General features: G+C 38.9%; 1 protein-coding gene and 1 long non-coding RNA gene across 5 annotated transcripts in view; one reads left to right on the top strand and one right to left on the bottom strand.

Moving 5' to 3' along the window:
* LOC144017676 (uncharacterized) overlaps positions 1-5,263 on the bottom strand; it is a 121,270-nt gene extending 116,007 nt beyond the window's left edge. For both annotated transcript variants that reach the window (XR_013283227.1, XR_013283229.1), the window contains exons 1-2: positions 5,168-5,263; positions 4,324-4,446 (exon numbers count right to left, since the gene is read on the bottom strand). This is a non-coding gene — a long non-coding RNA (uncharacterized LOC144017676). The remainder of the gene's footprint in view (positions 1-4,323; positions 4,447-5,167) is intronic.
* On the top strand, positions 635-20,732 carry pcmtd1 (protein-L-isoaspartate (D-aspartate) O-methyltransferase domain containing 1). Of its 3 annotated transcripts, none has more exons than XM_077519483.1 (6): positions 635-781; positions 10,961-11,351; positions 11,695-11,797; positions 14,598-14,769; positions 17,523-17,646; positions 19,977-20,732. In XM_077519483.1, exons 2-6 carry the CDS (start codon positions 11,045-11,047, stop codon positions 20,384-20,386), a joined length of 1,116 nt encoding a protein of 371 aa, XP_077375609.1. In that variant the 5' UTR covers positions 635-781; positions 10,961-11,044; the 3' UTR covers positions 20,387-20,732. The 3 variants fall into 3 exon arrangements, with proteins under 3 accessions (XP_077375609.1, XP_077375618.1, XP_077375600.1); XM_077519492.1 differs by lacking the exon at positions 635-781 and adding an exon at positions 4,353-4,553 and having other exon boundaries at positions 17,523-17,641; XM_077519474.1 differs by lacking the exon at positions 635-781 and adding an exon at positions 4,353-4,553.
* The last annotated feature ends 5,914 nt before the right edge of the window (positions 20,733-26,646 follow it).

Raw genomic sequence — 26,646 nt, 5'->3', positions numbered from 1 at the left:
GTGGTCCTCCAAAAACAAAATGCACACTTTAAATAAACGGAAAATGTAAACTTCACATCTGCAATAATGAAGCAAAGTGTGACAAATCAAACATCACAAAGTACAATTTAGGAATAAACAAAGGAGTGTCACTTTCATGAGTTTTACAGTCACAAGTTTTAAAGCATAATCAAAATGACTAATCAAAATCTAAATATAAAAACGCACATTTAGAACTCACTAACATGATTGAGAAGTCATTGGTTATCAGCACATTCATAATCCGAGAACAAACCTCAGTAAAAATCAGTTCATTGTGAAGAATGAAGACATTTTTGTGTCATTGTGCTTTTTAGATATGATCAGAATGATTGGGCCTTTAATCGCCATGTGCAAAATGGTGTCAGCTGTGATTGGTTGTTAGCTAACAAATGCTAATTATTGCACGAGATAAGACGTTACAGTCGTACACTTATATTTAAGGTAGGCAAAACAATTCTGCTAATGATGTCACAGAACGTGACATGTCACACGTTTCCCTGTGATGTCAGAGAGGCCCCGTCTCATCCTTTGGTTGATATGGGGTGTGTGCGTGTGGTGAGTGCAGGCTTATTAATGAACTTAATGGCCTCACAAAGCCCTCAGATGTTCGCCACTGAACGTTTACATCAAGCTAAGCACCACACTGAAGGGGAAAGTATTCCGATTATTAACCATTTTACACGATTTTATTGACACCGAGCTGGACATGTGACTCCATGAACAAGTACTTTGAATGTTCTGAACTCTTGTTTACATGCCGGTGAGTAGAAAAATGCCGCCCGTAGGATTTGTGCGATGTGCGAAGTAGCGGACATTTTACCTCAATTGTGTCATATTTTTCACGTCATTTCACACAATGTACAGTAAATGAATGAACCCTAATCTGCAACCTATTTGGTTCCGCATTGTGATGCACCTTAAAAAACTCACTGCAAGCATTGAAGTCGCCAAAGGAGAGAAAGTAAACAAATTATTCACCTTAATAGGACAACCTATGAGCGGAGGTCGTCAGTCCCTTAAGCCGCACGTTGCGCACAAAGCACATTAAGTGTGACAAATGATGGCATTATGCCTTCATACAATAAACGCTGATGATGACCCTAATGGGCTCGAAAATCAACTTTGAGCTGACTCTTCTTCATGTACAATAAAAGAGATGGACTACTGTTGGAAATTGTTTTAATATACGTAGCATATTTGCAGATCGGCATATTTGCGGAGTTGTTTTTCGGCACCTATGCTCTGCTGGTTGCAGAAAAGCTAACCGATTTGGTATTTTTTGTTGTCAGGCCAAAGCAATAAAAGTATTACTTTGCCGCCATCTTGTAGAATCTACATGTTGCTCTTGTTGTTAGGTTGAATTCATCGATTGTGTTTCATCGTTTGCGTTTGAGATGTCCTTTTTTTGTTGGCAGTGCTTGAAGTCACCTTGTGGACATTCAAATTTGATGCAGCTACTAACACCCATAATCGTAATCTCAGTTTGTCTTTAAAGTGACAGTGTGTAGAAACTTTTGCCATCTAGTGGTAAACTAATAGAATGCAACGACCTCAGTTTGAAGCATATTTTGACGCACGCGCACGACGGTGCTTCAGGTAGACATACCACTAATTACGTATACAGTGTTCCCTCGTTTTCCGCTGGGGTTAGGTTCCAAAAAATACCTGCAATAAATGAAATCCGCGAAGTAGTTAGCTTTATGTTTTACAATTCTTATAAATGTTTTAAGGCTCTAAAATCCCCGACCGCACAATTTATACACTTTTCTCATTGAGGCATTTACATGTTCTCACATTTCTCTCTTGTTCAAACTTTGACAATGTTCAAACGTTCATAAATTTTATAAAATGGGTATATTACTGTAAAAAAATATGCAAAATTGCACTTTAAAAAAATCCGCGATACAGCGAGACTGCAAAAAGTGAACCGCGTTATAGCGAGGGAAGACTGTACATTCGCAAAATTCTTCTCCTTTGGGTATCCTCTAAGGCATCGCGTGACCTATGTAATAAAATTAACGAAATTAATGAACACTGAAAAATCTGAAATGTCTCCACACTGCCCCTTTCAGGCGTGAAAGTTCGGAATTTTCTTAACAATACATTTTCTTTGTGTTCATGTGCTCCTAAAAGTCTAAACACGGCATTCTAATTAATATTGAGTTTTGTGGAATATGAGTTAAACAGCAACATCATAACCTTGCCTGCAATCTTAATTCTCGCGGTATTTGCGAGTAAACAAACCCCCGAGAATCCATCTTATACCGAGCCCGCTACTAGTGCACCGGTGGTTTGGACGAATCACAAAGCAACACCAAGGCCGTGGGAAACAAACAAAGCGAACATGGCGATGACGGTGGACGAATGCATACAATTAATTTTGTTTTTTGATTTACCCATAGTTTCGCATTTGAAAGAAGAACAGCAAAGTTTTCATCCGTTGCCATGATTGGTCAAAACAAATGCCACATCACCCAATCAACTCTAAGTATTGTGCTGAATGCTCCGCCTCCATCCATCCATCCATTTTCTTGACCGCTTATTCCTCACAAGGGTCGCGGGGGCTGCTGGCGCCTATCTCAGCTGGCTCTGGGCAGTAGGCGGGGGACACCCTGGACTGGTTGCCAACCAATCGCAGTGAATGCTCCGCCTTTCCCGAACAAATCACATCAGAGTAGTCCCAGACTGATATTGTGGAGAACACTTTTGAGTGATTCATATTATCAATCTGGGTCTTGTCAGGTGAGCAAAATGTATAATGTTTTTATCCATCTCAGGGGGCAGCCATTTTGCCACTTGCTGTCGACTGAAAATAACATCAGAGTTGCTCAGGGCTTGCTTTGGTAACGGCCAATAACGGCTCAGCTTCATGTTAAGTTTATTTATATCGCCCTTAATCACAAAAGAGTTTAAAAGGCCTTGCCACACCTGTAGCTGACAAATATTAACAACATCCCCTAATCTTTATCCCACAGAAGGGCAAGGAAATAACAAAACAAAAAAACGACTAGGCTGCAATTGATGCAGAGTGGGCGGCAATTTACACAGTATATGGATATAATGACTAGATAGAAGAATGCGAGAGTCCAGAAAAATCTTCAGAAAATTGTGAGCCGTGATAGGTTGTAACCAGAGTCCTGAGAAACAGTGATGTCATCTTCAGTTGACAGCAAGTGGCAAAATGGCCACCCTCTGAGATGGATGAAAACAAGTGTATTTTGCTGCTTAACTCATGTTCCACAAACACAATATTACTCAAAATACCGTTTTTGGACTAACAGGGCTCCATAGAGCATATTAGTTCTTTACCACCACCTTATATTTTCTATAAGCAATTATAAAACCCCTTTAGGGGGACTGTCAATCATTTGTGTATTTTTAACAGGCTCAGTACCTTTATGGATATACTATCGTAAACGTTTATAATAAAGTATTGTAATTAATGATTAGAATTAATGTATTAGTATGGCACTTGGTGGAGTAAAATGGCCACGGGTTGAGGTGTCAGATTTGGTACGGAGTAGGATGGCTGTGCCTTGGCAGTTAGCATGGCTGGCTGTTTAAAATTGACTTTGTCCTATTATTTGCGTATCAATTATTTCAAATTATGAACCTGGATGCTTGTCAGACTAGATAGATAGATCAATTTGTGTGAGGAAAGTTCTTATTGACAGTCGCTGAAGGCAACACCTGATATAAGCTATGCAGACAGACAGACTGACAGAGGAGAATTTAATTTCAGATTGTCACTGAAGGCAACAGAGGATACATCAGTTGTTTCCCAACTCATCGAGCCTGCGCACATATTTTTAAATCTTACTGCACACTTACAAACAAAAATGTCACCAAAAATACAGGCATAATAAAATAGTGATGATCTTGTTTCAATTTACAAACAAGAAATTGACTTATTCGGTGTGCATGTGTCATTAATGTTCTATTAGCAGGTGTCACTAAGGGCCACATGAGTATCCCGGGGGTCTGCTCTAAAAATAGCTAACAACCAGTTATGACATTGTGACTTTCCAGGAACTTTGTTGAAATGTCTCATTTGAAAATAAACACTGGCACATTAAGGGACATTGTGACTTTACAGGTAATTTTATGTACCTTCTGCTATTTATTAAAGAGCATTATATTTTTAATATTAATAGATAGGTAGATGCATTTATTCTCGATAGATAGATAGATAGATAGATAGATAGATAGATAGATAGATAGATAGATAGATAGATAGATAGATAGATAGATAGATAGATAGATAGATAGATAGATGTAAATATCAACAATGCTTGTGCTTGCCTCTCTGTGGACGCGTCCGCACACCACGTGACGTGCTGTGTTTACATCCTCTCCTCTCAGCTGTTTCTTTCCACCACTCCGACAGAACCACTCGCTCCTTTCCACTTTCTCTTTCGGAGCCCGCTACCAACACACACAAAATCTTAATCTTTCGATGTTTCCTCGGGCCTCCATGAACCGCCGCATTGCACCCGGAGACGAGAAGTGACTAAATGCGACACGGCATCGTTGTGAGTATTGTTTGGTTTGTTTACACGCTAACAGGTTTTCCGCGTTGAAGTGCAAAGTTTGTCCACCTTAGCTCGGTGTTTCGTGGTTGTTACCTTTGTTATTTATGGTTGTAAAGTCGAAGTAAAAAGAGGGGGAGGGGGACATCTTCTAAAGCTGCTTTGTGTGTTTTTGGTGATGGCGCACTCAGGCCCTCCGAGCTAACGTTAGCTAGCTTGCTACTCCATAATTATCTTTCCATTTAACTCCAGGTTAGCCGTCACATTAGCCATCTTTAAATGTCGCTACTGCGCTTCCTTGTTTTGTCGTTGGCTAAAGCGAAAAATGAAAGTTATACCACGCGGTTTATTGTTATTGTTGCTAATAATACTTGTTAAATGCTTCGTGGTTGAATCTGAAAGCTCTTTTTTTTTTTACGAACCGGTTGACCTAGTCAGTCGCCGCTTTAAAAAAAAAAAAAAAAAAAAAGATTTGGGTTAATCGCATTGCAGGGAACTGGCAGTTGTTATTGCTGCGTTTGTGCTCAAACAGAACAAAAGATGTATGAGGATGCAACACACACGCCGCATTTTTTTTTGTGTCGCTTTATGTAACCAATGCCTGGTTCGCCACTCACTTCACACAGACGTGCTGAAAGAACCACAACAGACGTGATTAATAAGCGCTCTGTGGTCGACGCGGTGAGATGAACGCTGTTGTTGTTTTGGCTTCGTCGTCACACGCAGTGTGGAACAAAGCGTCGCGCCATTCGATTGGCCGAGAGGCGCTTGTCTCCTTGGCAACTGCGCCATGTGATTAACCGACAGGCTGATTGGCTAATGAAGGTGTCACTCAAATGGAACCCGGAACAACAACATTAACAATATAAAAGAAAACAATTTACGAGTACCATTTCGAACATCTTCATAGCTTATACACCACATTTAGTTAAAAAAAAAAAAAAAAGTAAATATATTTTGTTTATTGATTGAAAGGTGGCTGTTGCTATGGCAATAGCATATGACCAGCCGTCACGATATAATGATATTAATATGATGGTAAGAACATCAAATATGGTATCCCTGTCACTTGACCAACCTGTGCACTCAATTGGATCCAAGAACACGAGGGAAAGCATATAATCTTAAATTATACGTGTCAAAATAAAGCAAACTGGTACATTAATCGCTTGTTTATTGCAGGGGTTACGCTCCAGACCACTCCCATGATAGATGAAATTTCAAAAGTAGCAACCAAATGTTTATTTTACTATTTATATACATTTTAAAGCTTCATGCATCCATCCATCCATTTTCTTAACTGCTTATTTCTCACGACGGTCACAGGGGTGCTGGAACCTATCCCTGCTGGCACCAGGCAGTAGGCGGGGTACACCCTGAACTGGTTGCCAGCCAATCGAGCTTCATGCATATAATACCAAAATATATGCATGTGAGATGCATGTGTTATTATTACAGTACTGTAATATCTGTGCCTATTTAAATACGTAACCTGGCGTGTTGAGGGACGTTGCAGTCAGCGAATGAGTGTTCTGTCGTCTTGGCTGGCTGTCAACTGGCTAAACCTTTGTGTTGAGTGACTCAGCATCAGTTGTGGCAAGCTGCAGGTCATGTGTGATTATGTGCCCTATTTTTATTTTGCTACCTTTGTTCAGTAAAGCAACAGAAAGTGCTGGGCTGTGTTTATCCTTGGCTCCAGATTGGGGGTGGGCGGGTTACAATTCATTATAATCAGCAATGGTACGCTGTATTCAATTGAGCGAACAATTTTTACTTTATCCTAGATCTTTATGTAACTTTTGCGCTTACTGCTCTGCATTAATAGGCTATATAGAAAATATATATACAGTAGTGAATAAGCCGCGCTATAATTTTGATAAAAACAGTCTGTAATGCAGTGCATTGCTTATTGTTAAAAAAGAATTAAGAATAACAAAAAAACGGCTTAAATTCTCATGTCATATCATGAGCCAGGAACACCTAATAAACCATAGAAACCTACATTTAATATTGACTAATTAAAAAGAATCATAATCCCCAAATTTTTCTCATCCAAACCAATCGCATATATCTAAACTGAATTGTTTATGTGTAGGTGTGCACCACCAGTTCTAATGGAAATGATACATTTCCACACTGGAGCACACTCATGCTTAATTAGCTAAATTAAAGAGATGTGAGAAGGGCTCAAATGGTAATTAAAAATAAACAAACAGGTCTGTACTGCTCTGAGGTTAATTCGCACGTAATGCGATCTCAAAAGGTGTGTTCAGAGTGAAGTACACGAATAACAGCAAACAGTGCACAAACAGCACCTGTTGCATGTTAAGTTGCTAAATAAATAACAATTTGGTTCATCTCGTAAATAGGAGGGTAATCCTCTCATGTGCTATTCCCAGTTTTAGTGGTTTAGCTCTGCAAACGGCAATGAAGTATAGTATAGTTGCTTTTGAGCATTTGAGGTTTTGGGAGATCTTGTTGTGAGGTGGCAATTACAAGATAAATTCCCAATTTGATACTTAGGTTGTTTCACGGGGGGCCCGTTTCCTGCCGTGTAAAGTTTTGCATCTAGTTGGAAGCAAAACAATGTGGCGGCAAATAGTCTCATGTGCTGCGTAGCACTGCTGTGATGTCATAATTCATGTCGTTGTAAGTACATTTCCTCTTCTGTGGTAATCATCTCACTATTCCTTTTTGCCACCTCTGGTTGCCACACACGCGAAAAAAAGCAGAAGTCATGTGAGTGTAGTAGTACAGTATATGAGATAAGCGTTTTGGATGATCAGAGCTGTGGTGTTAAGTTGACGTGAAGAGCTCATTTTTTCCTGAGGATCCGTTTGGTCATGCGGCATGATTCACTGTGGTGTCCCTGTGCGGCTCTGCGCTGTCAGACATGACCCGGGTTCACGTCCAACCCCCACTTTTCCGCACAGGGGCCAAAGAGGACATTTTTATCACTGGATGTGTCAAGCCGTGGTGTTCTTAGGCTGGATTTATACTGTATGGTTTAAGTGACAGAATTCTAGTGCACAATTTGGATACAGTGTTGTAATTGTGCCACTTGCTTTCTCATTACACTGCCATGACACACAATGTCCTCCAAAAGTACTGAAATGTCAAGTCAAACACCAGACCTTAACTCGATAGAGCATGCATTTTATCTCCTGATGGGAGAAGGTAATAAGAACTGAAAGAGACTGTAATAAAGGCCTGGAAAAGCATTTCAAATGAATGGGTCGCAGGCTTGTTGCAGTTTTTGCAAGTAAGTAAGGGTTATGCCACCAAACGTTATTCACCTTAAGTTAATTCAATAATGTCTGTTCCATTACTTTTGCTCACTTGAAAAGTGGGTGGCTTCAAACAAAAGGTGCTCTATCCTGAGTTAACACATCTAGATGTAAATACCAATACATACGTAGATGGCAACTTTTGTTTCATTATACAACAAAAACAAAGGAAGCGACCTCTTGTTCCAATACTTTTAGAGGAGGCTGCATGATATGTGCCATGGCAGCATAAAGAGAAAGAAATATGGCTAAAAAAATTATATAAAAATAATATAACAACACATATTTTCCCAAAACAACACAAACATTAAATGAACATCTGCTGGAAATATGAATTACAGTAAAAGCTTAGACAATTAAATATGGTGTAAATATATTACAAAAAAAAAAAAAATTATAATGGCAGCCACTGGAGTTATGTTGGGGTTATCAATCCAACAATTTTCTTAACCCACTTCCTATCCCAGCCCTCATTTAAATCAATGGAGGACAAGTAAACCCAGGCCAACTGATTGTGTGATGATCTTAGTTAGTAAAATTGATCACGTATTACCGTATTTTCCGCACTATAAGGCGCACCTAAAAGCCTTCAATTTTTTCAAAAGCTGACCATGCGCCTTTTAATCCAGTGCGCCTTATATATGGATCAATATTGAGCCGCAACAGGTCTCGCTGTCAAGACGCTATCGGTGACCCTGCACGATCGGTGACGCGCATGCGCGGAAGATCCCGCCATCTTGGATCGCTAGCTAATACTAATACTTTACCTCAGAGAAAATAATAAAACAGCTGTTTATTCATTTTGGGAGTGAATGCAGTTGTCAGAAAGCTGGTTTGTAATCTATTAATAAAGTTTGACTGACCTATCTGGCTGTTTTGTTGACATTCCCTTTAGCGCAGCACCATCTAATGGATGCATAACATAACCCCAGCCTCTACTGTAGCGCCTTATATATGGAAAAAAGTTTGAAAATATGTCATTCATTGAAGGTGCGCCTTATAATGCCTTATAGTGCGGTAAATACAGTATTCGCAGGGAATAAGGACTAAGACCTACTACAAATATTTTTAAAAACGCACACAAAACAGTACGTTTATAATTGCCCTTAGATGCCACAAGATGACACTAAAGCACTAATCCTTTATCAGACATGGTTTTTGTCTGTTATACTCCTTCCCTTGTTCATAGTTCCTTGGAAACCAAAAGATGGTGCCAAAACACAGGGCTTTATAGCACCACCGTTTCAGAGAGAACACCTACAACAGCAAAAAAGTTCCCCCATAAATTGAGCGAACGAATAGGTAAATTTGCAAGTACAGAATCGGGAATGGCCAGGGACGCGCACACTACATGAAAATACGAAACCAGGTTCAGGCACTTGGACCAACAGTGTAAATCCAGCCTTAGAGTAGCAGGTGGATTTTCTCCTGTAAGAATGTACCGCAGTGGGCCAAAGGCGCTTTATTTGTACAAGATTGTGCCTGACCTACTTTTTCTTCTTTGCACTAAAAGTGACAGAAAATGACCAAGCAGGGAAGGCAGAAGGAGGGGAAACAGAAAAATGCGCAGCTGCTGATGGTGAGCAAAATGGATGCTGATGGAAAATGACCTCAGCGCAGGCTTCCCCTCCTTGCTATCGAGTGGCCCCGAATGTAAATTTATGGGCTGAGTCAGACGGAGAGATGCTGAGAAGGCACAGAGGAAATTCGAGAGACGTCTTCCCTCGGGTGTATCGCCAACGACGCACAATTCGCTGTGGGGAAGAGTGGAACTGTATCAAAGCTCTGTAACAGCATCACACTAGCACTCTGATGTTTACGCCAGGCACTGTAGTAGGATTGTAAAGAAACCAGAATTAATGTGATTGTGTTTTTATTGTGGAGGGGGATATATCCTGGTGTTTTTGTTCTCAAGCCAAAGCATTAACAGCTTTGGTGCCATCTGGTGGCATCTTAAGTGTCAAGGAAATTTAGTTGCTCTGTTTTTATGTGTATTCTGTTCATATGTACTCGGCTAGCCTGCAAATTTCAAAAATTCACGTATAATTGACGCCCATTGAAATGCATTGGGGTTTTTTCTTGTAACACCGAAAAAAAAAAAATCTTTGAAAAACACTGATAAACCTCCAATATACATTGTCCACAAAAAAAAAAACAAAAAAAAAAACAGAGGTTGCCCAACAAAAAAAACAGTGACAATTTTAAATAATACAATGCCTCTAAACGATAAATACATTATCAAAAATAATTATCAATTGATTTGATAACTGTGGTTTTTTTTTTTTTTTTTGTTAGTTTTTTTTAAACTGGGTCCTCAATCGATTCAATTTCGATTCAGAAGAGTTCAGTTCGATTTTTTTCCGATTCGATTCACTTCAATCCGACATCGATTAATTATGGCACATCAATTCTTCTTAAATGCAAAGGACATGAAAAAAAACTCTACAAATATTAAATTCCAAATTAAACTTTGCAGAAGCAGTAACTGGTCAAATGATTTAGTTTTATTAATGAAAGTAAACACATGTTTATAATCACTTAAGTGTTACACAAACATTGATATCAGCAAGGATAGGATGAAAATATTTTCAGAATCTAATTCAATAATTGTAAATATAAATTAAAAAAAAATCTGAATTGTCTTTAAGTGCAATAAGTCAGATCTTTCATAAATGTACGAAAATACTTTTGAATAGTCAATTTAAAAAAAACAGTAACAAAAAAATGTGGCCTTTAAAATACTATTGTCTTAAGAATTTATGGGGAAAAGTGACATAAAAAATAATTCATGGTTTAAATTAATCGATATCGGGGCTTGAAAAGAAAAACTGATTTGATGTCGATTTTTTTTTTTTTTTTTTAAACACAGCCCTATTTTTTGCTACTTGTCTGTGACCTGCATAAGCCACTAGGTGAAAATCACCGTACCAGAAAATTCGGTGACATTAAATTGCAAAGCTTTTTTTTGCCATTGTCATCAAATATGGGCAAATTATCACGTCAAAGTGTGACAATCATTTCAAGATTCGCCATGAAGAAGGAGTGTAAGGGCCCATTTATCGCTTCTTGCTTCTTTAACATATATATATATATTTTTACCTGTGTTTATACCATTTTCGCCAGGTCACCTGCTGCCCGGAGATGACTGTTGCGTGAGAAGTCACATCAGCTGGATCTTTTTTGGGCCCAAAACACTTTTTTGTCGGCATGGGGGGAGCCGTGAGCGCCGGGGAGGACAACGATGACCTCATCGACAACCTGAAGGAGGCGCAGTACATTCGCACGGAGAGAGTGGAGCAGGCTTTTCGCGCCATCGACCGCGGCGACTACTACCTGGACGGCTACCGGGACAGCGCGTACAAAGACTTGGCGTGGAAACACGGCAACATCCACTTGTCGGCACCGTGCATTTACTCCGAGGTGATGGAGGCGCTCAAGCTGCAGCCGGGACTTTCCTTCCTCAACCTGGGCAGCGGGACGGGCTACCTGAGCACCATGGTGGGACTCATCATTGGTAAGCTTGCCATACGGCATGGAAAACAGTAAGGATGATTATATGATCTATCTATCTATCTATCTATCTCTAGCAAGCTAGCTATCTATAGCTAGCAAGCTAGCTATTGTTATCTATGTAACACTCTCTCTCTCTATCTATCTATCTATCATCTATCTCTAGCTAGCAAGCAAGCTAGCTATTGTTAGCTAGCAAGCTAGCTATTGTTTATCTATCTATCTATCTATCTATCTATCTATCTATCTAGCAGCGAGCTAGCGAAGCTTTTATTTATTTATTTATTTATTTAACTATTTATTTTTCTTATGCGGCAATTAATTGGAGTTCCTTGTTATTCGTGCAGGTCCATTTGGTGTGAATCACGGTGTGGAGCTCCACAAGGATGTGGTCGAATATGCCAGGGACAAACTTGACAGCTTTATAAAGACCAGCGACAGCTTCGATAAGTGAGTGTTGGATTTATGCACTGCTGTCAATTTGAAGCGGGAAATCAGTTTTGATTTAAAAGATGCCAGGGCATGAAATCGAATCGTTCCACTTTAAAATATATTGAGATACGTATTGAATCATCTTTTATTTGAAAGATATATTCTTTTAAAGAAATGCCACATTTACAGTCCAGTGTTCCCTTATTTATCGCGGGTTCATCTTTCACGGCCTCACTTTTTTTTTTATAGTGTGCTTTTTGTTTGTGTTTTTTTTGTTTTTTGTCTTTGTGCAGCCGTATCTCTCGAACCCTACCTCCGACCGGGGACATACAGGCATCCATGGATTTTCATTTTCGTGGGTAGTTTTTGGAATGTAAGACCCGCGATAAACGAGGGAACACTGTACTGACAAATTCATTCATATATATTTTGTATGTAGGCTACTGTATTTTTCAGACATTAGTACTTCGATTGCGCAATATGTGCTGCATTCGAGGATGGTCGGAAGTCGGACTTTTCCGAGTTCAAACCAGACAAACTCGTTAGCTTTCTTCATTCATAAATATTTGACATAACTTCACGTAACGCAACGTATGTGACAATATGCCGCTATCTCTCGGCATGAAATTATACGGTCAACTACTGAATTGTATGGAATGCTTATGAAATAAGATAAAAACAATAAATGAAGCAAAATTACGAGAAGGTAAGTTTGCTGGAGGTCAAAATGAGTTTTGAGGACCAAAATAAAAAACAATTTACCACTATCCGCCATTTTGGTTGTTTACTTTCGCCTCAAACGCTTTCAGGTCGGAACTGGGAAAAACCAACTCGGATATATCCGACTTCCGACCGTCCTCTAATGCAGAAATACAGTAGTCCACTTGCAAAATGCACAGTGTGAATATGAACCGCACTAAATGAAAAATAGAAAGTCCGCTTTTAGGTCCGGACGAAACAAGCGGACTACAGGATTTCTCTGGTCCGAATACACCCTTAATTGAACTTGTACTGCACTTCGGCCTCTTGCTCAAACCGTTTAGTTAGCTCCGCCCCGGCTGACTGACGGGTGAGTGTTCGATACTCCGTGATGTGTTTTAAAAAAGTTAACGTCATAAGACAGCACATCATTAAATCTGCAAATTTTATTGAAATTTTTTTTTTTTTTAATCCATTTTGAAAAATCCGTGTGGGCGGAGTCGAACGTTTAAGTCTACCTGACTTGGTGGTACGCCTCGAACTGCACTCTGCATGCAGGGCTACTTGCTTCAATTTGAACTGAGCCGTATCATATCACTCATGTTTTATTGGAACGATACACACCGTATTTAGGTTTCCAAATATGATAGCAAGCCTCAAGTACAAGAACAGTTAAATGTTTTTGTGTCCTAGTAGTGAAGCCGAGCTGTGCTGGGTGTGCCTGTTGATGTATTTCCTGTTGTTGTTGTTTTTTTTTCAACCTGCATGGCTGACTGTGGAGAGGAAATTGATTGTGCATGGCCCAGCTCAACGACTTTGCCATTTTGTCTGTTCCACATTCTGTGTCAAGTGATTCTGTTGAACCCACATAAGCACACTGAAACATATATGCACACCCGAGAGTGGGTAGTAGATCCATTAGTAGTGTAGTTTACGGCAATAGAAAAGAGCATACTGTTGAAACGGAGACACAAACGTCCATATATTCCTTAAAGAGAATTTTTTGATTTTTCAATGTTCAATCATTTTAAAAACCCACTATTAATTTCAATACTATGTATAAAAATATGTTCTGTCACATCAACGCACATTTTTTAAATGTAATGGTAGGTCTAGTGATCGCAAATTATATTACGTAGGTCGCGCCACGCCAGACAGGAGGCTGACATGTTTCACCGCTCTCTCTGCTGCGGATACGCTTCAAACTTAGATCATTGCATTTTATTTGTTCATCACTAGATGGCAAAAAATAAATACAAATTCTACACACTGTATCTTTAAGTATTGAATGAGCTGATTTTATAGAACCAAAGTTCAGATGTAGGTTTTCACAAAAGCTATTTTTCTCTGGATTTTTTTCTTCTGGAAGTGACTGAAATTCTGGAAATTTGCATATCGTCGCTGCTATGTGAAAAACACTTATGTTCATTTTTTTTCTCCATTTTTTTTTGTTTTTTTTTTTTTTTTTTTTTTTTCGGATGAAACTGTATGCAGACATTGTTTTTTGGGATGCAACTGAATACAGACATCCCAAAAAACTAACAATAAAAAAAAAATATTGACATAAGTGTTTTTCACATAGCAGCGACGATATGTTCTTCTGCTGATTATTAGACAACAGAAAAAGGTAGAATCTTTCAAAAAATAATCATTGAACACATTAACACAATATTCTGTGGGTTTGAAAAATCACTCAATGCTCTTAAAATAAATAAATAAATAAATCACTGACACTGTAGTGTTGTAATCAACGCAATCGGGTAGTGGGGTGGGCTGGGGTGGGGGGGGGACTATCCACCCCCGTAACTCCGGAAAAGGTCATCATGACAAAAACTTCAAGAACAAATTGCTTGAAAGCTAACAGGAAGCTGGCTATTTTAGTGGAAAGAAGACAGTTTTAGTGGCATCTACTCGATCAAATGCCTCCTAGTTTTTATTTTTTATTTTGGTTTTGCTTATGATGTCAAGAAATGTATGTATTTATTTATTTTTAGTGTTACACTGTGTTCCTGTATATTTTGTGTATTTTCTATACATGATAGCCACATAGGGCTCGTCGTAATTGGGCTTAGACGTTTTGTATGTTTCCATCTGATGTGATGTGCCCTCCCCCCTGCAGGTTTGAGTTCTGCGAGCCCGTTTTTGTGGTGGGAGATTGCCTGGAAATCTCCACAGACAGCCACCAGTATGATCGCATTTACTGCGGGGCCGGGGTGCAGAAAGTTCATGAATATTACATGAAAGTCCTGCTCAAAGTCGGGGGGATCCTTGTGCTGCCCATCGAGGATCAGGTGAGACTGGCAGACTCTTTATGCTGCTTTTTTATTGGAAACCAGCATGCGTATCAATTTTTCATGGCTGATTGTGGAGCTGCGTAATAGGGGCTTCTGCTGCATTTAGGATGCTGATAGACAAGGGAAGCAACTTATCATCCTGTATGAAGTGATGATTTGAGGGAGGCATATATTTCTCTTAAGTAGACACAAACACCAATTGATTGGTGCTCAGTGCCTATTTAAGAGAGGCGTTTATTTGTTCTAAGCTGATGATGCGCCTGAAAACTAATTGCCACACCTGCCAAAGAATTGTAGAATAGTGTCTATTTGAGGGAGGATTTTATTCACTTGCTGCGACTGTCTAGTTGAAGGAAGCGACTGGAAGTGGATAATGTACCTGCAAATTAATTGAAACATAACATCTTTTTGAGAAAGGCCTTCATTGTGGGAATGCTGAAAGCATGCTAAGTTAGCGTGCTAATGCTAAACTAATGCTTAGTTAATGCTTAGCTAATGCTAGTGGTAATTTAACATGCGAAGCTAATACTTATGCTAAGCTAATGCTAAGTTAGTACGCTAAACTAATGCTAAGTTGATGCTAATTTTTAAACAAAACAACAATTATCGGCTTATCGGTAATCAACATCGGCACTTTCTAAATTATAGGTTTATCGGTATCGGTTGAAAATAGTATTATCGTGCATCCCTAATAAAAATTATTTTTAAATGCACTAAATACACAACTTATATAATAATATTACTACTACTACTACTACTACTACTACTATTTATGTAATTACTTTGTAATTGTAACATTTCCTTCATAGGCATTCAGCTATTATCATTCAGCTTTCAGCATTCCCCCACAATTTTTCCAGAAATTGCACTTAGTCTAGTTTGTCTTAAGCAGATGACACACCTGCCAACATATTGGGGCTCAGTGTCTATTTAAGGGAGGCCTTTATTTTTCATAAACAGATTACACACCTGCAAATTAATTGAAACAACATCTTTTTGAGAGAGGTCTTTATTTTTCATAATCAGATGACACACCTGCAAATTAATTGAAACATCTTTTTGAGAGAGGTCTTTATTTGTCTTAAGCAGATGACACACCTGCTTCTGTATTTTCAGGACTATAAGCCGCTATTTTTTCCTTCCTCTCTGACCCCTGCCGCCAATTTGAGGGTGTGGCTAATGTATTTTTATTAAAAAAATTTAGCCGCGGATACCTCTGTGCGAACGCCTGCTCCTAAATATCTAATTTCACAATGTACAGTACAGTATCCGCGCCTCATAGTCCAGCGTGGCCAATATGTGAAAAAAAAAAAATCCTCACCAGGTGGGCGCGACTTATAACCCATTGTGCTTTATAGTTGCATCTACTTGAGGGAGGTATTTATTTTTTTAAGTGGAAAGATGCATTTTTTTCACTGGTGAACGGTAACCATCTGAGGGAGGAATTTATTTTTCTTAAGTGGATGACGCAGCCACCAACTAATTAGACCATGGTGTCTCTTTGAGGGAGGCGTTTGTCTTAAGTTAGGGGTGTCTAAACTTTGTCTTCCGAAGGCCACATACAGAAAAATAGAAAGACCACTTTGAATTTTATTTATTTATTTATTTATAAAAAAAAAAAAAGAAAAAGCATTGTGGCCATGTCAAAAATGATTTTTAGTATAAGAAGCAGGCCGCCAAAACATGTATGGCGGGCCACAAATGGCCCCCGGGCCATAGTTTGGACACCCTTGTCTTAAGTGGATGCATTTGAAACTAATTAGGGCGGGGTTTCTATATGAGAGAGCCGTTTGTTTTAAGCAGATGATGTACCTGCGAATAAATTGGGGTACGGCAACTATTTGAGGGAGGCATTTATTTATCTTGAGTGCACACCTACTATCTAATTAAGGCACATGTGTTTGAAACGGCCTTTTCACTGTCTTAAGAAGACTTACCTGTCAGCTAATAGAGTCATGGTGTCTATCTAAGGGAGGTGTTTATTTAGCAAGTGGGTCGATGTACCCGCCAACTAATAGGGAAGGGTGTCAATTTGATGGAAGCATTTAGTTGTCTTAAAGGATCAACCCTCCAACTGACTACATTTGGGGAGAGCGTCCATTTAAGGGAGGTGTTTAATTATCGTAACCACCTATTGATTGGCACTCGGCATCTATTTGAAGAATGCTTTTGTCTAAATTGCAACTAAGTGGGGAACAGTTGTGTGTATGTCATTATTTGAAGAAATAAAAGCATAATCACACTCGCTCCTTTTGGAGCCCATTACAATAGATGAAGAGGACATCTGGCATGAAGCTTTAATGGACCCATTGTCCGCAATTTTAACACCTCTGTAATTATGACATCCCCTCCACTAGATTTAACATTACCATCCATGCGTGATGAGAGCGTGCACTTTAATTGTACCTTGATAGCATTTACGTACACCGCTCACATTAGCAAGCGTTTTTGTGTGCGTACAATAACAATGCAATGGGAACTTGATTGCCTCTTTCAATTTGAATTGAATTGAATTGAATTAGAACGAGCACAAGAGCGAGAGTTTGGGTGCTATATTGGAAAGAAAAAAATATGGTAGATAAATTATAGGGGTGAAAGGTGAATAATTAAGTTTAGTAAAAAAAAAAATATATATATATTACATTGTACATTGTGACTTATTTCATGTTTATAACAAGAATTTTATGTTACAAAAAATCTGATTGTAATGAGAAACGTGACAGAACTAGCATTTTTTTTTTTTTCCACAGCTGACCCAGATCACCAGGACGGGCCAGTGCACGTGGGACAGCAAAAACATCTTGGCCGTGTCATTTGCGCCGCTGGTCCAACAAAGCAGAGCTGACGGCGACAAGCCGGACAGTGTCCAGTTGCGTGAGTTCCTCCGATTCTCTTCACATGTCCTTTTTGATCAAAATTGCAGATATGCAGAACGCAGTGTACAGGATTACTTCAATAGCAGCTGCTGACACATTTGTGCTAAATAATGAGCTGATTCAAACTTGGTTACAGTTACGGTGTCAAATTCAGCGAGGTGTTTATTTGTGGCTAATGCACCTGCCAACCAATTGAGACATAGTGTGTTTTTTGAGGGGGGGCTTTTATTTTTCTGAAGCAGACAACGTACCCACCCACTAATTGGAGCACGGAGTCTATTTGAAAGAAGTGTTCATTTATCTAAAGTACTTACTGGGATGAATCGTTTATTTGAGGGAGGTGTTTATTTTTCCTAAGTTGAGGATGTACCCGCCAACTATTTGTGACATGGTGTCTTTTTGAGGAGGTGTTTATTTGTCTTACATGGCTGATGCACTTGCCGACGAACTGGGGCATAGTGTGTATTTGAGGGAGGCATTTGTTTTTCTGAAACAGAGAAAGTACACGCCCACTAATTGGGGCACATAAATCACTTATTTGAGGGGATATTTATTTATTTGCTTAATTTGCAAGTAATTGGGTCACAGTGTAAATTGGAGATGTTTATTTATCTAATCTTTAATGGACTCTGCTACTAATTGAGGCATAGTGTTTATTTGAGGGAGGCTTTTATTTTTCTGAATCATGCAATGTACCCCCCCACTAATTGGAGCACAGAGCCTATTTGAGAGAAGTGTTCATTTATCTAAAGTACAACTAACTGGGATGAATCGTTTATTTGAGGGAGGTGTTTATTTTTCCTAAGTTGAGAATGTACCCGCCAACTATTTGTGACATGGTGTCTTTTTTGAGGAGGTGTTTATTTGTCTTATGTGGCTGATGCATTTGGTGACGATCTGGGGCATAGTGTGTATTTGAGCGAGGCATTTGTTTTTCTGAAGCAGACAAAGTACCCGCCCACTAATTGGGGCACATAAATCATTTATTTGAGGGGGGTATTTATTTGCCTCAATTGCAAGTAATTGGGTCGCAGTGTAAATTGGAGGTGTTTATTTATCTTCACTGAATGGATTTTGCTATTAGTTAGGCATAGTGTTTATTTGAGGTAGGTGTGTATTTGTCTTAAGTGGATGCACCTGGCATCAAGGTCTCTGTTTGAGGGAGGTGTTTAAAAGTCATAAGTGGACCAGACACTCAGCGACTAATGGGCTCTTTGCACACTCCCTGAACTTAATACCACTCCTTTGTGAGCGCTCCAAGCTGATTAATCCAGGTGTGTCTGGCCATTGTAGTCATGGTTACTGAGGTCAGGCACACCTGGATTAATCAGCTTGTCCACTCATGAAAGACAGGAAATGAAGGTGTGGTATTGACTTCAGGAAGTAGTGGAGTTGTGCAAAGAGCCCAGTGGGATATGATGTCAGTATAGGAGGTGTTTATTTTTCTGGATTGAACAAAGCACCTGCCGACTAATTGTGACACAGTCTATTGGAGCGAGGTATTTTATTTGTGGAAATCACAACTAAATGGAGCACCGCATTTATTTGAAGGTGTTTATTTTGGTCTAAAGTTTGGGGCATGACATCTATTTGAGTGAGGTATATTAGAACTGCCAAATAATTGAGGGCCGTTGTCCATTTCGAGGGAGGTGTTTATTTTTTATTTACAAATGTATTTGTTTCAGTTGGACATAAAATTTGAGGCTTGGTGTTCATTTGTCTTCAGAGTTTGACACATAAGCTAAGTTTCTCAATTTTATAGATGTGTTTATTTGCCCAATTTACAATGCACTCATTGGGGCACGCACACATTTTTCAGGGAGGCGTTTGTTTTTCTAGAGTGGATGACACGCCCCCACCTACGACTTGTTGGTACACGTCATCTATTTGAGGGAGGTGTTAATTTGCTGCAAAATTGATTACGGTCTCAGCTACGTCTGTAACACGAACAGCTTGAACATGCTGTTTCACCAACTCTAAACATCCTATTATGTGATATAGGGATGCCGATACTTCAAGGTATCGGTACTCGTGACGGTGACCGATACTTATGATCAGGAGCTGGAAATTAGAAGAATAGAACATTAATTACATGCACTTTTAAAGAAAAACACTATTTTGGGATATAGAGTACTAGTGGTATCGGTACTCGATATCAGTATCGGCAACTACTCAAGATTTGAGCACTCTTACTGGTATCGGTCTGAAAAAAAGTAGCATCGAACATCCATAACTGTGATCTCATGTATCAGTTTGCTGCGGTGACATTCCATTGCCAGCAACACACGCAAAACTTGCGTTTATGTTTGTGTCCCTCTTTGCCATCAGCCCCCGTGACGGTGCGCACCCTGCAGGACCTGTGCCGCGTCTACATCCGCCGCACCCTGCGCGACTTGACCGGCGGCGGCGAGGAGGACAGCCAGGGCCGGCGCGCGGAGGGGGCGCAGCGGGCGCCGCAGAAGCGCAAGCGGCGGCACTGCCGGCGGCGGCGCATCAACACGTACGTCTTCGTGGGCAACCAGCTGATCCCGCAGATGGTGGAGAGCGAGGACGAGCACGCCGACGACGAGCACAAGGTCGGCGAGGCCGCCGTGGAGGAGGAGGAGGAGGACAAGGAGGAGAGGGACCTCGGCGACGTGGAGATCCTCAAGCAGGCCAACGTATTTAGAGACCAGATCTTGGCTCTGCCGCTGCCCGAGTCCCTCAAGGAATATTTACTGTACTACAGGAAGAAGTGACTGAGGCGCACACGTAGCATTATTTCCACTCTTATCGTGATGGCGGAACTCCACGGCACCGATCACACTGGATGATAATGTTGACATTCCCCTTTGTATATCTTGCGTTCCATTTCATTCTTTTGTATATAAAACGTACACGCGATGAAAATGACGATTTCAGATGAGCTCAATTGAGCGTGCACTGGAACCTCCAAAGTGGAATTTTAACAGGGTTTTTTTGTTTTTTCTTCAATGAAACCATTTCCCTATCATTTATTTTCATAAAAACCTAAGTATTTTAGTAGCATTAACATTGTTGAAAAGTGTAAACATAAACGTTATTAAATATTTGTATTTAAATTAACTAGGGATGTCATGATATACAAACATCACAATGCAATATCAGGATATGATAAACATCACGATATTGTGGGGAGGATGGTGATATTAAAAATGCTCACGATATTGTAGAAAAAATGAGCTCATACTAAAAAAAAAATCACACAATATTGTGCTTTTGTACATTATAGAAATGCATATAAACAACCTACAATCTAATAACACTTAATATTGAGGCACTTACTCGCTAATGCACGCACACATCGAGTTCTTCCACACATTGACTCGATTGACAAGCAGATTACATTCCCCTTCATCTGACCATTAGCGTGGATTTTAAACATAGAAGGGCCAAAACATGCCATATGAAAATTAAACTGCACTGAAAAAAACTAACCACCAGAGGGTGCTAGAACTGCACAAATGGAAACCAACTCGACATTTTTTAACAGATGTGCTGCTTTTAAAATCGTGACTGACAACGATATATTGTGGCAGTTTTTATTATCGCGATATCACGATATTGCCGTTATCGTTACATCCCTAAAATTAACATACCTAATATCTAAATAAGAATTGGTGCGCAGAAGTCTAGCGGTTCGCTCATCTGACTCTCGTGTGAAGTTTTGGGGTTCAAATCTCAACTTGAATGTTCTCACTATGCATGTGCTTCCTCCTGTATTCCAAGGATTCCGAGACAAAATAACGAAAACCAAAATTGGGGAGAAAAAAAAAACATTTTTTTTATAATGAAATAAAATGAGTGCTTTTGAAAAATAATAAATTGAAACTACTTTTTACGTTATAAAATTATCTTTTTAATTATAGCAAAATTGTTTCGTTTTCATCATTGTTCATTAATTCATGCATGACCTTTAGGGGATTTTAAATGTCATTATTTTGGTATTATTGTACAGACGTACAGAAGAGGAAAGTTGGAACAGTCATTTGGGAATTTTAGATTAGTGTATTTATTACACGAATGACGTTTTCTAAAACTAATGAAATCTCATCTAAAGCATGGGATCCCCCCCCCCCCAAAAAAAAAAAACAAAAAAAAAAAACTAACTCATAAAACGAAATAAATACCGTCTAAAACCGAATTAAAATGAATTGAATTGAAGAAACAAAAGTCAAGCCAAAATCCCAAATTGTACTACTACTGTCGCGGTGCCCTTGAGCACGGCAACTGCAAGGCTGTTGAGTTGCGGCACTGTTTGCATGCCCCTTTCACACTGACGTCTCCTCATGTCTGCAAATGTGTAATTTGGTTGTGTGCAACACAACATTTATAACAGTGTGAGAGTTGAATTTGCCCTTAAGGGATTATAATGAGTACAATAAATTCAATTTCTTGTCTAGAAAACGACCTTCTCCGTTTTTCCTGTTGGGAATCATGTCAAGTAAATCCTACCGTTCCCACGGCCTCTTAATTACCAATGTTTTAAGCATCATTAGCATTCCTTGCTTCCATGCAAGTGTAAACACAAGTATTGTATAAAATGAATATTGTTTAAGTTAAATTGGATGGGTTAACTAAATCTTAACAGTCAAATAACTCACCCTTAGAAGATGTAATCGAGAAGCAACAGGAAAGGCATATATGCTGTCACCTAGTGTCAAAGTCCCTAATTGGAAATAATGTAAATATGAATGAAATATCCATCCATCCATTTTCTTAACCGCTTGCACCTCACAAGGGTTGCGGGGGTGCTGGAGCCAATCTCAGCTGGCTTCGGGCAGTAGGCGGGGTACACCCTGGACTGGTCGCCAGCCAATCGCAGTGAATGAAATAGTCCCATAACAAAACCATGCTTAAATGTGCAGGCAGGAGTTTAGTTTTCATATTAGCCAATGCTACTCAATTATTACTTCAGGAGGGAAAAAAATATTTTGCACCCCTCAACTCTCCACCACAGCTATAAATAGTATCATAATAAGTATCAACATAAGTACGGTTCTGCAGGGGAGCTAATATTCCTTACACACTGACAATGACAACGAGAGCATCACTTTCACCTACTGTCGTGGATGTGCAATTGCATTTTATTCTAGTAGGCTTTCGAAAGTGCTTGGGCACAATATGGTGTAGTTAAAGCGCATTATAAAAACAGTTCATTTACCATTTTGCAAAAAAAAAAAAAAAAAGACGTTTTGTGACGTTCCACTTTGGAGGTTCTACTGTATGTACTAATTACAAGGAAATAATTGTTTCGTGATCACCAGTAATTGGAGACTTTTCTACCTAAGAGGTGTCAACATGTTTTTTTCTACGGGGACACCTTTTAACGCAATCTTTTCTAACAGGAGCGCTGACTTGACGTGATGTGGTATTGGTTGGAGCGGGAGGAGAGGGATCCTTCCGTGGAGTGTCGCGAACACACGAACGCACTCGTGATTGATTCATTCATGCCAATCAATTGAGACGAATCTGAAGTGATTTTATCTTTTGTATTGAAAGCAATGCAAATTTTAAAGCCTTTTTGTATGACAAAGCACCTTATTGTGGTTTAGGGTGATTTGTGTGCGGGGGGGGGGGGGGGGGGGGGATTTTTACTGCAGACTTGTAAAATATTTGATGAAAGTATGATTGGTCTGCACCACTTGTATAGCGATGGCGTTTTTTTTTTTGTTTTTTTTTTGTAAGTGCCAACGTCACATGTAGGAGGCGACATTCCACGTTTTTGTTTTTTTTTGTTGTTTTTTTTTTTGGTCACGTGTACTCTGACTTTGTCTTATTTTGAATGCGTAATTTAGTGTTTAAAAAAAAAAGGCTGAAATGAAAATTATATATAGATATACATATATGGATATAGTCTATACAGTTTGATTTGGGGTTTGTGGTAGCACCTTCTTGCTGTACTGTATAACTTGACACTGGCAACTCTTGTACACCAAAATTCCACTGCTGTTTGTTCAATAGGTGAATATATACAATAGTCTTCATTGATGACAAATATTCTTAGAGGATGAAAAAAATTGCTGATGATTATTATTTTTTATGTGTGTGTGTGATGATGATGAGACCCTGTGTTCTACTTTTAACATTCGTCAGAAAGCTTTTAAAGTGAGCAATAATTTATCATCAATTTTAAACCCATGTTTAAAACTTATGACACATTATGGATTTATTTAGGTCGACTCTAGAACCTCTAAAGTCCAACACGACCAATATTGTGACGCTGGTTGACTTAACCGCTGTTTAATCAACTAAAGAAGAAAACAAGTCTTACATTTTCTTTAAAATATGTTCTGTGTGTCCCCAGTAGTCTAAACACGGCATTCTGATTTATATTGCGTTTGAAGAACATGAATTAATCAGCAAAATTTACCTGTTTTTAATCCAGATCAGGCGGGGCGGCCATTTTGTCACTTGACGTTGACTGAAGATGACATACGGCTCACTTGTTGTCCGAGTTTGGTCATGTGACGTTTCTACACTGATGCTGCATTCGGGGAAAGTGGGAATATCCTATTCGATTGTCCCATTACGACCTCAAAGGGTCCGAGGTGTTGGAATCTACCATTCCACTAAATTGTTGTTCTGGTTAACGCAGTTAGTTGTTGGATTACGTGAAGTTACTTGTTTTGAATAACTAAATTTGTCGTCATCAAGAGATAAAGATGTTTAAAATCATGTAAATTATGTTTTGCCGTTTACAGTCTTCATCTCTACAATGAGAGACTTGTGGAGTCAGATTAATGGTGATGATATTTTTCAATTTGTTCGACTTTGGAGGTTCTAGTAAGAAACAATTTGCTAGAGCCAATTTTGGGGTTTGGACGCAGAGCCAAAATGCATCAATATCCTCGGAGCGTGATTGCGTGCAGTTCATTTAGAAAATGTGTTGTTTCTCTGTTGGATGTTTGGCACCAGAATAAAGGTCACAATCACAATCTGCCTCTCTGTCACTTTAGCTGCAGTGTCTCATTTGGCGTCTGAATTGTGAGAATGAGGAGGACAGGAAAGATGCTAAAGTTTAGCATCTTTCCTGTATTGCATTGACGACAGTTTAGCAGCTAAACTGTCGTCAATGCAACACACTACGAATGTACACGCAGCTACGCGGTGTCAACACAAGCAGGGACAACGAAGCTACAAAAGATTCATTTCTCACTGCAAGTCATGACGCCCTCTGCGATGACACACACAGCTTGCTTCTTGCTAAAAAAAGGTAAGACCTTGTCACAATCGCCACTCTGCGTGCACATCGCTGGCTTCCATTCCGCTTTTCGTCAGAGGGGTCGACAAATCTGCAAAAACTCAAAACTTAAATCATGTTCCCTACCCCAGTCTCAATCCTATCCACAAACCCCTACTAGCATAACCCAGCCACAATAGATCCCTAAAGCTTGTTTAGCCCGTTAGCCAAAATGCTAATATTTTGCTACTAAGTGTGAGTCCAACAATATGGAGGACCAAAACTGCCAAAATTCGAAATAAATAAATAAACAACTAAATAAATAAATAAATGACTAAAAGTGAAAATAAAAATGAATATAAAAATATAATTCGAAAATTATATCTTAAAAAATATAAATGGAAATAAATCCGTTTGTATTTTCACTTTTAGTCATTTATTTATTTAGTCGTTTATCTATTTATTTAGTCATTTATTTATCTATTTATTTAGTAATTTATTTATTAGTGTTATTTATTTAGTCATTTATTTATTTAGAATTTTGGCAGTTTTGGACCGTACAGCCAAGTCGAAATGTTATTCAAATGAGGGGGTGGAGCTAAGCGTGTCTCGCGTTGGACGCCACCGTTAAAAACTGCTTGTCTATCTTGACTGCTTGACTATCTTGTCCACTGTCTGCTCTCACTTGTCTAACAACTCAAGTCGCAACCCAAGACACGCTTAGGACCGCCCCCTCATTTGAATAACATTTTGACTTGGCAGTACGGTCCAAAACTGCCAAAATTCAAAATAAATGACGAAATAAATGCCTAAATAAATAAATGACAAATAAATTAATAAATGATTAAATAAACAGATAAATAAATTGCTAAATAAATAAATAAATGACTAAATAAATAAATAAATAAATGACTAAATAAATAAAGGACAAAAAGTGAAAATAAAAACAGATTTAGTTCCATTTATTAGATTTTTTTGGCTAACTTGCGTATTCTATATTTTTTTATATTCATTTTTATTTTCACTTTTAGTCATTTATTTATTTTTTTAGTCATATATTTTTTTGGCATTTTGGCAGTTTTGGTCCTCCAAACAACAAAGGTACACTTAACCCAAACTAACAATAACCTAGTTTAGGCGTTTACTTGTCTTAAATAATACTAAATTAAGCACGTGTACTGGGAGGTGTTTATTTTCACTAATTACTAAATGGGACACACGTCTCCTGTATTCAAAGGAGGTGTTTATTTTTCCAAGTACAGTACTAAATGTGGTGTATGTCTACTGTAGTCAAGGGCAGTGTTTATTTTTTTTTTCAAAGTACCAAACGGGGTGTTCTACTGTATTGGAAGAAGGTGTTTATTTTTTTGCAAGTACTAAATGGGGGCATACTTCTATTGTATTGCAGGGAGGTGTTTATTTATTTTCCAAGTATTAAATGGGGGCACACATTTACTGTAATCAAGGGAGGTATTTATTTTTCCCAAGTACTAAATGGGGTGCATGTTGACTGTATGTAGTCAAAGGAAGTTTTTATTTTTTTGTAAGTACTAAATGGTGTGTCTACTCTATTCAAGAGAGGTGTTATTATTACTAAGTGGAAAATTCACCGATCAATTAAGGTAGGGCACCTATCCATCTGCTGGAGGTGATTATTTGTCTTATAAGTGGACACATTCCCCTATTAATTGGAGAATGTATCGATTTGAGAGAGGCATTTATTTGTCTTTGAGCATCGTAATGTACAGTAGTAACATGACACTGCCCATACAATAAAGGAACGTGATCGCCAGCAAG

The sequence above is a fragment of the Festucalex cinctus genome, chromosome 1 (genome assembly GCF_051991245.1).
Source record: "Festucalex cinctus isolate MCC-2025b chromosome 1, RoL_Fcin_1.0, whole genome shotgun sequence".
NCBI lineage: Eukaryota > Metazoa > Chordata > Actinopteri > Syngnathiformes > Syngnathidae > Festucalex > Festucalex cinctus.
The sequence above is the reverse complement of the archived record's forward strand: the minus strand, read 5'-3'. Positions and strand labels throughout refer to the sequence as shown.